The sequence below is a fragment of the Erithacus rubecula genome (assembly GCF_903797595.1).
Source record: "Erithacus rubecula genome assembly, chromosome: 8".
Classification (NCBI taxonomy): Eukaryota; Metazoa; Chordata; class Aves; order Passeriformes; family Muscicapidae; genus Erithacus; species Erithacus rubecula.
In genome coordinates this window covers 21,399,555-21,412,931 of record NC_136659.1, presented here as the reverse complement: position 1 = coordinate 21,412,931, position 13,377 = coordinate 21,399,555, and the positions used below count along the sequence as shown (strand labels likewise).

The 13,377-nt window shown below is 38.0% G+C and overlaps 1 protein-coding gene across 3 annotated transcripts in view; it reads right to left on the bottom strand.

Annotated features, from left to right (window-relative positions):
- Positions 1-1,489: 1,489 nt before the first annotated feature.
- The window catches only part of RBMS1 (RNA binding motif single stranded interacting protein 1), a 140,355-nt gene continuing 128,467 nt past the window's right edge, over positions 1,490-13,377 (bottom strand). For all 3 annotated transcript variants that reach the window (XM_079311595.1, XM_079311596.1, XM_079311597.1), the window contains exons 10-14: positions 10,957-11,007; positions 8,733-8,843; positions 7,974-8,054; positions 6,632-6,716; positions 1,490-3,800 (exon numbers count right to left, since the gene is read on the bottom strand). In XM_079311595.1, coding sequence (XP_079167721.1) covers positions 6,639-6,716; positions 7,974-8,054; positions 8,733-8,843; positions 10,957-11,007 — 321 coding nt within the window. In that variant the 3' untranslated portion in view covers positions 1,490-3,800; positions 6,632-6,638. The remainder of the gene's footprint in view (positions 3,801-6,631; positions 6,717-7,973; positions 8,055-8,732; positions 8,844-10,956; positions 11,008-13,377) is intronic.

The following is a 13,377-nucleotide window of genomic DNA, read 5'->3' as shown; positions in this document are numbered from 1 at the left end:
GAGAGCACTGTCCAAACACTTCCTCAACTCTGTCAGGCTTGTGCTGCAGCCACTTCCCTGGGGAGCCTGTTCCAGTGCCCAGCCACTGTGAAGAACTTTTTCTAATGTCCAACCTAAAACTCCCCTGACACAACCTAAGGCCATTCCCTTGGGTCAATTAGTGCTATCCTTGTTGAGGATGTCTTCATTGTATAAGCAACTGTAAATCCAGCTTCCCATCCTCCAGGTGAGTTGCTTTGCCAGCTCTGCTGGAAACACATTTATTCTCAGTATATAGCATGAGTACTGCACGGCTGAAAGCTCAGGCTGTGCACTGCCAGCAGCATGGCTGCCTGGCCTGCCATGGTGCTGGCAGAGCCCTTGGGATCCCTCAAAGCCAGGTGTGCAATGGAAAGAACTGAGAGGGCTCTCCAGAGCAGCACAGCCTCCCCTTTGCCTATCCAGCTGCCACAGCAAGGTGCAGGAGCTCTCTGGATCCCCAGCCCTGGTCTGTGCTGCTGGGTGCACCCTGAGCTGCCCAAGACTAAGCCAGAGCCCCTCCCCTGCCACCCACATCAATCCAAAGTCATGTCAAGACCATGCATGTGTCTTAAATCATTTGGCTGAGGAGACACAATAGTTTGACTTTTTCCTTCTTGCCTTCCCAAGCCTTGCTTTGGTCAGAGCTGTCCTCTACCTGATACACTCCATCAGCAGTACTGATCCTGCCAAAAGGATCATCAAATCAGAGATTACCTTCAAAGAAATACAGGGCTTAAAAATGGCAGCACTGGGGATCTCTCTGAATCCCAGTGAAGTATCACCTCTGCTCTCCAGAACTGAGTATTCCAGCCAATGCCAGCACATGTGGGAAGACAAAAGCATTTGAAGGCAGCAATCCTGTGCCATGAGGTACCAAAGGGACCCTCCACCTCCAAGCTTACCTGAGGAAAATGGCATTTACAGCCACAGCACCAAGCCTGGTCACACACAACTCCCCATGTGGGCAGACACACAGCAGAACGGAGTTCTTGCATCCAAATCAGGCATCTCACCATGTATTTTCATATATCTTTTCCTGTTTTGTTTGAAAGAATTAGTGACTTTGTAGTGTGACATGAAATTTGGTTTTGACAAAAGATAGAGGAGAAAAAAACCCAAGCTGTCAAGCAGAAAGCAATTCCAAACATTTCAAAGTAAATGCAGAAGTTCTACCATAACCTGTTTGGGTTTTTCCCCAATAAAGAAAGGTCTGAAGGAAAAGACGATGCATTTTTGTTTTTTTGGATCTTTTTTATTCAAAAGTTTTCAAAGAAATAAAACAGAAAAAGCTAACAATCTAATCAAATTTACAGTTCAAAAATGTCTTTTGGCGTTTAACAACAAGTCCTAGGAAACAAAACTACAGAGTTATCTTGAACCGGACAAATAAGTTACCACTGGCAAGTTTGTGGCACTAGTAAAACAAAAATAAAAAATTAACTCTCTTGATCATATAGATATCTCTATGAAAATCTTTTTTTTTTTTTCAATCTGTACAAAAGGTCTTTCTTCATAAATTAATTTTTTATAATTTAATGGCTGTCTACTATGTGATGTTTAAGTAACTGATTATTTCTTTATGTACAGAGGTTAAATTTCCCAAATCTTACCCAGACAATGAGTATGGCACTTAGTTCAGACATTTCTGGCAGCAACTCTTCCCTCCCTCTAACACAGCTATCATACTGCAGTTTTTAATTAATGCAAAAATAGCAAGTAGTGAGAGATCCAGGTTTGGAAAGTTACCAAATACAGGCAAGGTGCTGCAGGAAGTCTGGACTTTTACAAAGCAGTAATATTCCAGGGAGCATAGAACCAATAATACCACAACTTTTTAAAAAAAGAAAAAACAAAAACACATCTCTTATGACTATGCATTTCACTAGAATCTACACTTCTCAGAGCAGCAATTTACTTTTGAAACTATGAAATGTCACCGACATCTATACTCCAATACTCACACAAAATTTTAAAACTAAAAAATACTTGAAAGAAACAACTGCTTAGCCCTAGCTCCCGAGCTAGGATGATTTGGTCTGTGGAAACAGGGAGGGCCAGCAACCTGTCCCAATACAAAAGGAAATAAACTTTGAGGTAGATAACTGATCATATACAGCTGACCAGAGAAGTACACAGTTTTGGAAGACAACTTAATTTATCATTCAATTTAAAACATATGCAATTGTAATAAAAAGCTTTAGTAGCAGTGAATTATCTAATATGTGAAGTACAAATAACTGTGTATTTATGAATCAGGAATTTCATAGTTTCAAAATTGGTTTTCTTTACACTTAACACTTGTAGTGATGATGTAAAGTGTGGCACTGCTTGGATCCAAGTCTTCCTTCATGCTTTTGTGTCCATACATCAATTAAAATTATAAAACCTAAATGCAAATGTACAAAAAAGGCACATTCTCTTAACCGCAAACTGGTCCGGCAAAAATAAAGAGTACAGAAGACACAATGCTGAGACAAATCTGAATTATTGGTTACTGGCTCTTTGTTCTTTGGTAAAGTTACCTTTTAAAAGTGCCAAGTCTTTTTATTTTTATTTACCTACTATAGAGAGCTAGTACCCAATCAATTATGCTTCTGCTTGAATCTCAGCATATGTTTGAAAACGAGTCCTTTAGCTTTTGCCATTTTGCTGTAATAGCAACTTTTCTGTTTGCTAAGTCTCAGCACAATCCTCATCCTAAAGCACTATCATTAGTATAAAGGAAGGACAAAAACATTCGGTGATATCTCCACCCCAAACTCCCTACTCTACCTATGCTAAAACTAGAACATCAAGTTAGTTTCTGAAAAAAGGCAAAAAAAAGATTTTACATTGCATCATACAGCAGAGTTCCTAAATCATTCAAACTACCAGAGGGAACTATTGGCATATGGCCTTACAAACAATTTATACTATTAAAATTTCCCCAGTCAGAAAATGTGTTTCACACAAAACATTTTTTCCCCTCTTGCATTTCACTACCTTACATATTATGTGAAAAAATCATTAAAAACACTTACTACACATTAAAAAAGCCAAATTTTCAGCAAATTTTATTGACTACCTTTAAAAGCCCTATGCTGCTGTTTTACAAGGCATAATAGACCAGCTCATTTGGTCAAAGCATTCTACACCATTAGTTTGGACTACTTACTGAAACAGCTACAGCATTGAAAGATTTAAGGCAAATTGGAATTTATAGAAAAGGATAAGACACTTCACACTACATTAAAAGAAAAACAGAAAGCTAAGAGACCAGACACTATAACTGCAACACTGCACTAAAGCAACACTCACACACTGCAAGCACAGAACATCATCTTAGATGTTTTACTATTTTAAACTTCAGAAAATCCATTTCATACAAAAAAAAAAAAAAAAAAAAAAAAAAAAAAAAAAAAGAGATAAAAGAAACAAATAAAATAAAAAATAAACCAAAACACAAATTCTGTCATGCACGTGAATAAGTCTTCGTGGTCATCTGTGCATACCCAGAAATTTGAAGGTTTTTTTTTTTTTTTGCGTCATAACACTTGATAAAAACTTTTTTTTTACTAAAATAAACCTGTTCATGGGAACAGCTACTAGATGAATTTAAGGTTTTTCTTATGCACCTTATAGAACTTATAGCAAAAATAGTTTTAGTTGATTTCATTATAAATAACATTTTCAAGAACCTGTGCAAAACTGTCAATAATTCCTAAAGCACAATTGATCAGTAAAATCCATGATTGTTTCAGCCTTTGCACCCTTCTCCAGGCCAGGACAACACTGGACATCTGTAACACAGAAAGGTCAGAGCTAGAGCAGAGTTACAATCACACACGTTTTTCTAATGTAGCTGTCCACAAAATGAACCAATTTCCTATTTTAGACAGCTGTGAGAAGAGTAAATCTGAGTATAAACCTGGAAGTAACACAGGCAGCACTGGAGGGGCTTGGCCCTTCCCAGGACAAGGCTCTCCACCAGGACAGAGCCTGTGCTGCCTTTCCCCCTTTCTCTCTGCTGTGCTCTGCTCAGCACACAGAGCTCCTACAGGGGAACTGTGAGGCTGCACTCAAAGCTCTTCCCTTCTTTGTTTTGTTGTTGCTCCTTTTAATTGACCAAAACTGGTTGAGTGTGCTACTCCTGTGGCATCCCCAAGGCTTCTGATCTCTGAAAAAGGAACAGCAACTTTCTTTTGGTGCAGCCTCAAGGAGGCTACATACAACAGCTAAGACAGACACAGCTACCAAGTCTCCCTGATGGTAATACTGAGCAGCAAGTCAGGCCTCAGCAAATTTGAAGGCAGACTTTTTAATGTACTGGCTTATATTGCCATGTGGATTTAAAAAAATACCCATCTAATGACAAAAAAGTTTAGACAATGTTTTAATTTTTCAAGGCAAGGCAAAGTTTGGTATTTTAAGGCTTGTACATTTGTAGGTGCATATAAAGTAAGTTTGTTCTTGTTTTTTTCAAGTCCCTTTGACTATTTTTCACATAGTAGCAACTTTTTGAAAAGAAGCTATAAAGTTATTAAATGTAGCTGCCAGAGGAAAGACACTGTGTATTTCTGATTGACTGCATTAACTCATGCAAATACGCTAGGTGTAATTCACCCGGGGAATATGGATACTGACTTTAAATAGGACATTCCCAAAAGTGCTGCATGTGCATTTAGAAAGAAGTTTCAGTTTGACAACAATGACAAAGCCACAACAATCAAGAGACTGCAGTGTTCCCTGTATTTAGGGCATGAAATAACTGACCATTCCCTCCCCTTCACCTGTCTGAAACAAGACAAGTACCAGCATGTTCCAGGGACAGAAATACCAAATGCCATGCTCTGGGGCTGAAATCAGCTGGGTAATATTAACCTTCCCCACGTGCCCACTGCTACAGACTGCACTTGCTCCTACTGCATATAAATACAGGCAACAGTGCTTCTCTGAGCAATAAAATAAGTGAAGAACTGACTTACAGCAAACACACAGAATTGCTCACAGAGCTTGGAATTCTACACAGAGTCATCAACACAAAACGTGTCTCAGATGGCAACAACTCCTCCTTTCAGGAGACTTAAGGCTGTTCCTCCTGCCTGGCCTCAGTCTATGGGGACAGACACTGACAGGCTGGGAGAGAGAGGCAGGATGGGGATGTGACATGCAGGATTATGCTTCACTGGCTACCACAGATCTCTATTGCTAAGGAGGTTTTACATGCCCACAGGGAAGACTTAAGGCAAAACAAATAATTCCTTGAAAAGCGGTTAACACCAGGCAGCAGCCTTGGCATGGGAAACGTGCAGGAGTCACGATTCTAACACGAGATGGATAAGGGGAAGAGCCTGTGGCTTTGCTTTCTGCCTGCCCTGGAAGCAAATCAAGGATGTGGGATTCCTCTAGATGCCAGCATTTGGCCCGACTACAGGAATAACACAGGTCATATGCTGTGCTACGCAGGCTCTGCCATCTGCTGAATTTGCCAAGTTTCCCCATTGGTTTGTTTCTATCTTTCCATATAAGAAGCTGTTATGCCAATAGTGGGGATGAGAGCACTGTTGACAAACAGCACAGCTGACCTGCAGGATTAAAGCTAATGCCAAAATATGTGTTTTGTTGGATCAATAAATTTTTGAGAGATATCACACAATGGTAGCACATAACTGATTTTGATTTTTCGGTATCAAGTAAATGCCACGAGGGCTGTAGAAAAACCTTTCTAAAATGGCCTCCAGCACATTATTGCAGATCAATGGAATTTTTCAATGTGAGGTTTTAGACAATGTGATGTAAAAAATTATGTAGTCAAATTGCCTGACTTACAAATCACTTAAAAAAAAAAAAACTTAAGGAAGAATTAAATTCCAGAACTTTAAAACATGCATCATGGAAAAGAGAACAGTCAGTGCAAGTACCATTTTCAGGATGGAAATGTACAGAATGCAAAACAATTTCGTATGAAGTCAGTTCAGGTAAAGCTAATGATTTGCTAGTAAAAAAGGCCATGCAAGCAGAACCAGAGGAAATCTGGAGTAGGAAAGTAAAATTCTGGAATTAGAGCCAAATGAGGACATGGATTAAAAAGCAATTGACAAAATTCTGGACCAAACTGCTTTTTCCTAGAAAAAAGGATGAGCAGGAAAGTCTTCAGGAGAAAAGGTCAGCAAGGATTTCTACCAGATGCTTCCCTGCCCGTGGTCTGTAAGTCAACCACAAAGCTGCCTCTAATCTTACATTTACCACAAAACTAGAGCATGATATGTCTATCAGTACAATTCCCTTTAGCATTTTGATTTTTGTATTTTTGCATTAATTCATTGTTGTTCTGTATACAGCATGCTGCTAAAATGAACATAATCCAACATAATCCAGTTAAGGTATAGAGAAATTACTAAAACAATATTACTCAGAATTCATTAACTCATTTCTGGATTCCATGTTTCCTTCCCTTTTTTGCTTGGCTTTTGACTCTGGCCAAGATCAAATCAGCTTCACTGTCCCCAGATATTATCATCACTATTATTTATATGACATTAAAAAAAAAAAGTTCAATACAGAGTACTGTAAATTATGAAATAAAGCATCTTTGAATTCACATCTTTCATGAGACTGGATGAGCCCCTACCTCACAGTTACTTATTTTGCTGATACGTGTATGGAGAATGGTCACTGGATGTCTCTACTGTAACCTGCTGCTGACCACTGGCTTCCTGCAAATAAAAAGGCAAGCCATGAGTCACAAAATCAAGCAGCATTACCTGCAATCTGTATTTCCACTTGACTCATGCAATTAACAGTCTTCAAACCCAAAATCTTTGTCACATTTCTCAAGTGAGGTATTTCAAATCTGAAGTGTTAACTTTACCTTGATTAATATTCCAGCAGAGAAATTAAATGATGATGTAAAATTTGTACTTCCTCAGATGCTTTGATGATAATGAAAAAAAAAAAACCCTCAAACTTTTGACATTCTAGAAATAAATAGAGAGAGCAAATAACTGCTAGAATATTTTCCATCTGTAGATGTAAAAGAGCATTCTGTCCCTTTTCTTTTGAAGGGGAGGGAGAAGAATAAGATCTGCTTACCACACAAACACTGTGAGTACTGTGATGGGATTGGCACTAGGCAACACAAAGAATTGTAGATGGGACTTTGCACCAGGCTCCCCAGAAACCAGGCAATTAATTCAGCTGAGAGTGCTCTGGCAGACAGAGCAATGGAGTAATTACCAAAAGAACTTCTCTGATCCACATGGGCAGATGCACCAAAATGGATCAAACAAATTCTGGAGTTTCCGGATAAAGACTTTGAAATGAAATGTTTTTTTTTCTTACAGGCTCTGGAAGAGACTGTCTGGCACTCATTCTGAATACATGAGCTGCAGCATGCCTTGTCTAGCTCCTCTGTTAAAGAAGGACTGACCTATGAAAGGGTGTAAGGTAAGCCAAAGTAGTAGATAAATTATTTAGTTTACTTATGTTAAACTCTCCAACAAAAGTCATAAATATCTCTTCAATGAAGAGATTTATTGGACAAACATGCATAGTATCCTGAAATGCCAGGGTCAAATCAGGATTCTTTGAAAAATGCTACAATGAAGGTCTGCTGCCAGACAGTTTTGTGCACAGGTAAACTAAGTGAAAGATCAAAACTACAATACATTCCCTGGCTTGTTGCTATTGGAGTTATGTTTGACAAAATACAGGGTTTGCCTGAGCTATGCTCATAGAGAAGATTGCTCCAGGTACAATACTGCCATAAGTACAGGTAGTTCTTTGTTGTAATACTGGCTATATTAGTTGAGAATAATGCCATTTTATAGTTTTAATATCTGTGGCATTCACAGCACATTCACTATTACAATACTTGCCTTTGAGCATTAATTTTCCTAGGGGAAAAAAAAAAAAAAAAAAAAAGGAATCACATTCATATTTCTTATCTCTGGTCTTTTATCAAACATACTGACCTCGACAGGAACTGCTGCTGTCTGGACATGTGTGTACTGGGGGATGTAGGCTCCTTGCATAGCTGTTGTGGCTGGCATGTACTGGAAAGACAGAGTACATTATGTTGAGTTAAAGCCCAATATAAGTGTAAAAAAGTATTCAAAATACTTGTCATGGTATTGTTTAACAGATATTGACTGCTTCCCTAAAGCAACATACATGAAAGAAAGACTTTTGTGTCTGAAATTAATAGGTTTTCCAGAAAAGTCATGTATCTATTTTGAGAAAATTCAAATTTGGTCTTCAAAGACTATGTAAAGGACTTTTCCTTCTCTGTTAACCCCAGTCATCATATTTTCTTTTTATAACCCAATCTGGTCAGAAAAGAAGGGTCTTGCTGTTTAGAAGCAAGTCTGAATCTCTTCTGATTTAACTTCAGTTCCATACTTTCAGAGATCAGAGTTGCAGAAAGGAGTATAAAGAGTAAAACTAACTATTTTTCATCTTCAGGATGCAACTCTGAAGTTAGCTTGTGAATTCCTTTCATTTGTTTTGTTCTATTTTTCTTTACTCTTTTCTAGTCTCTGATCAGTTAATAGACTAAATAAAAGCTGCTCAATGTAATTTTAAAATGGAGACAGTTTCTAATACTTTACTGGACAAAAGATGACTTATAGGATTACTTTTTCCCCACATGCAAGCTGCACAGGGATACTGGGATCTATACACAGTGTTTTCTACTTGGATAAAGTTCTATTTTGTATCAAATTGTTACATACTGTTCCAGTACTGCCTAATGAAAGATGACTCATCTGCTGTGTCAGAGGGCTTATCATTGAAGCAGGCTGTAGTGACATGGTGTGGTCCATGGAGGGAGTCAGAACAGCACCCTGTTAAAACACAGAAACAAAGAAATGGTTGCAGAACTCAGATTTAATTTTTGATTTGAGAGTATAAGTAGGGACTGTCTTTCTGAGGGGAAGGACAGAAGAACTCTCCCTAGAGAGAACTCTCCCTAATCCCAGGCACTGATTCAAACAGCAAGTTTGGGGCATTCCAAATATTTTACTTGAGCATCTGTAGATGCTCAAGGTGGAAGACCTTGACTTCCCATTGTACATTCAACTGATATGCAATACACTTGAGAGAGCTGCTGAAAATGCTTTGTAAAATATGAGTTTAACCAGATGCAGACTTGAAAGCAAAAATTTGCACGTGTTACCTGGTACAGATTCACTTAGCTTAAGCTTTGGAATTTCATGCTTTAGGAAGAAACTTTTATCTCTTTTATGGTGGCTTTGGAGGAGGAGCATTTCCCATCACACATGATGTTCACACACGAGACAGCTGCCCTACTTAGTGGCTGCCTTCATTAGCACACACACTTCAGAAGAGTGACTGAGCAATGCTGATTCTTTGTCTAAATACCAGCTGCTCTTGATGACATTTCTATTGCTTCTGTACCATTTTGCTAAGTTCATAAAAAATTATACTCTGAACTTCTAAAAGTTTAGACTGTTAAATATGGAGGGCACACTCATAAGGTTTTCAGAGTTAACTGAAATGGAAGATTATCAAGAAATTTCATTTTACCAATCATGTTCCACAAAAACACATTTCCAAATACTTTCTATTACTTATGCTTGCAGAAGATGTTGATTAAAATTAATGGAGGCTCAAAACTAACAGAAATAATTGCAGTGTACTGAAAACAAGTATTTTTAATCAATAACTAATCCTTAAAAAGAAAAAAAATAAAAGGAAAAAAAAAAGAAGTATAGAATATACTTGGAAAAACAACCATGTGATCAGTGTAGATGAAATGAGTCACAGGCACATCAAACACTGAAAGAATTTCCTGTCTGTAGACTGCAGGCTTCTCTGAAAAGCAAATGAGCAAGACAGCACCCGTCTTTGCACAGGCCAAAACTGAACTTCAATCTAGAATCCAGGTCTTTATTTTCAACTGAGAAATCTCATCTTGTGTACCTGTGAAACTAATATACCTAAACTAATACATCATTATAACATATCAGCTCTTGCCTTTCACAGCATTATTTGCAGGATGTTGTTTTATGAAAATCTGTGTTTATAGAGAAGGAAGTTAAAACTTGCTCTGTGTATGTGCATTTAACATCAAAAACCACAAATACAACAACAGTTAAGTGTGTGAGAGGGTGTTCTGGTTCAACATCACCTTCTCTACATGCCCAAGAAGAAAATGTTCTGCCAAGAAGATTTACATTCTATAATCTGCATGGAGAGGTTAATTAAAGTCAAGACAATATCCTTTCTATATCTGGAAACAGACCTGTTTGTTAACTATGTGAGTGCATGTATTAAAGTCCTGTTATTATTAGTAATGCTCATCTCAAGAAACCCAGTAAGTCTCAGATGTAATGGTACTTAATTGGCAAATGACATAGAGAAGAAGCAAAATATCATGGGAGAGCAGAGATTAGAATGCCTGACAGTCTGGTACAGATGCCACAGCCAAAAGTGTGGGGAGACCAGCATTACTCATGAGTGCTGAAGCCAGAACAAGCTATGCAGGTTTTCTCAAGTGAGTGCCCATAATGTCATTCATATCACTACATCCATCTGTCTTTCACAAATTATCCAGTCTGAACTATTGTAGTCCTATTCTAAAACACTGGGTCTCCAATTTCAGCTCCTGAAAGGTAGACAGTATGTAAAACATTTGGTATTTGCAAAGTGCTTTCCATTTAAGGTAAAATAAAATAAAACAAAGCATAAACAAAAAATGAAACAACAACAAGTTTCCTCTTGGAAGTTTAGTCTAATGGTCCTCATCACATTCATACTCTGAAGGTAGCTTTCCTAATTAAATGAGGCCCCAGTCCAGATTACTGTCTTTGTTTCACTTTTCATTTTGACCCATGGAAGTAATTGGGCAAGAATTGACATACTTCCTGTTGCTTAAAGTATGCAAAGTGTTTATATAATGTATAAACACAACAATGGAGAAGCAAGAAAACTTACTGGGTGCTGCATTATATATGGTTGAGGCTGCATCCAAGAAGGACTCTGAACCTAGAACAAAACAGGCATTTTATTTTTCACTTTACACATTTTAAAATACTCCAGCTTAAAAACAGTAATGATTTTAATCATGTTAACATGCCTCCTCCCTTATTAATTGACTTCTTAACCCAATTAGTCCCTATATGGAACAACACTGACTTCTTTGAAAAATGTATTCATTGTAACCTGTAAATCAGAGACAAGATTTGGAGACCATATACCACATACACCTTTCAGAACAGAAGACAATGTTTTTAGGGCAGGTTTCAGAAACTTTATGAAGTACAATGAAAGGAGTCAAAAAGATGAATGGCAGATTTCTGCTACATTGAAAAAGGAAGCTCTTTCTGTTTCAGAAATTTCTTTGTGGAAAAGTAACTGGGATCCCAGAAGGTATAGCACCATTTGTCTCCTAGTGTGATCTGAATAAAATAAATTATTGCATTTTCATAACTGAAAAATGAAATCAGGAATTCTGCTGTAATCTTGTTCCAGGAAAAAGGAGATGATCTGGGAGAACTGTTCTTCTCTGAGACATTGTGGTGTCGTATTTCCAAAGCACAGGAAGAGAAGGAGGTTCTGAGGAGAGTCCCTGATATTGCAACAAGCACATTTTCTCTCCAAAATTGGTGACCACCCAAATACTTCAATTGCAGTAGAATGCCTAACTTTGCATGACAAAGTGAATTATAAAAAGGGAAACTAGGAGGTTATATTGTTATCCTGGGTAGAAAGAGCTGGTTGCAACAGCTCTTTGAAAAAATGTGCTGCAAGAAATACTAGAGGTAAGGACAAAAATGTTTCCTCTCCCCCTGCTGTAGATGTGTAGGGTAAGGCAGGAATCTGATCTGCACCACACACAGAGCAGGCTCACCACTGCTGCTGGACATTTAAAGGCTTTCAAATGCCTCTGCCATCATTCCCAGAGTCCTGTGAACAGGACAGGAAAACACACAGCCTTGAAAAAAATCCAGGTGAGGTATTTTCTGGAAGATGGAAATATTTCTTGCCTCCTTTTGGTACTTACTTTCAAACCAGAATTATTTTTCTTTTCTTTTTCAGTCAGTAAGAGAGCAAACAGGAGTTCAAGAATGGAATGGAAAAGACTGGAACACTCCCTTTCCTCAGGCAAAATCTTAATGGCAAAAATACTGGTACAGCCTGACTAAAGCTTTGGCTAATCTCACACTATGATAGTAACTGGCTCAGGGCAGTCATTTGGGTATACAGGGGTTGCAGAAACAAACACTACCCAAAACTTTATTAAATTTGTTTACCTGAATAAGAATAAATCTAGGAGCAGGTTATACCATGCCTCAAAGAAAAAAAAAAAAACAAACAAAACTTTGCTTGTGTGATAGGTGCTGTTGTGCAGAAGACAGAAAGCTGCAGGTTTCAGTGAGAAGGGATCAGTAATGAAGATGTGACTAATACTCAAATTGCGAAACCCTTCTGGCCAAGGACCTCCTTCCTCCCAAATACAGAATACTTCAATTTAATTTTCAATTCCAATTACTGTGTCACTTCAAGCATAATGATATTAATAACTCCATCCACAATAATTTAAGCTCCATGCCATGTATATTGAAATACTGGTAACTACATTTGTGGAAACATAATGGATTGTGGTCTGCCTATCTCAATAAGCCCAAAAAATAATACTGTATTGCTAAGTAGTATGTTTCCATGCCAACTTCCAATTTTTACTTGGATTCTGAATATCAGAGAGTCTTTTATTGATAAATAATTTATATTTTAATAAAGAATAGCAGTTAATTTTACTGAAATATTTTTCTGGGTAAGAACTTACTGTAATTTCTGAGGTAATGCAGTACCAAGCAGAATGATTCACTATACTGAAAAATACAGTCTAGCACTGTCTGCAGAGAGCAAACATGGTGTTGCATAAGTTACCTCAGAAATTAATACAAAAATAATCCAGCTGCCCTTCACACCAGAGAACACTGTCTTAACTCCTACACAACACTTTGCTCATACAAGACAGCATTAGATCTCCAGACTAATACTAGACAATTCTTCCTCATCCTCCTCACTTGGAATTGAAGGCTACATGGCAATTTCTGCAAGAGACAGCTGATGAAATGGCCCACAGTGCCTTTGTTAGTCCTCCACCTCCCCTTTACATACCCTTCCATATTCATTCTCACACAAAGCACATTGGAAAGCTCAGCACGTCTCTCCCACTAGAAAGCAAACAGCCTCTTCTCCTTCCCCTGACACACAGAGGTAAGAATTCTCTAAATTTAATTGGTTTGGGTTATTTATGACCTGAATCACTGCTGTTTACTCCATCTATGTGTTAAACAGTAAAATGCCAAAATAGCTCATCATTTAGCACACACTGGCATAATTGGCATG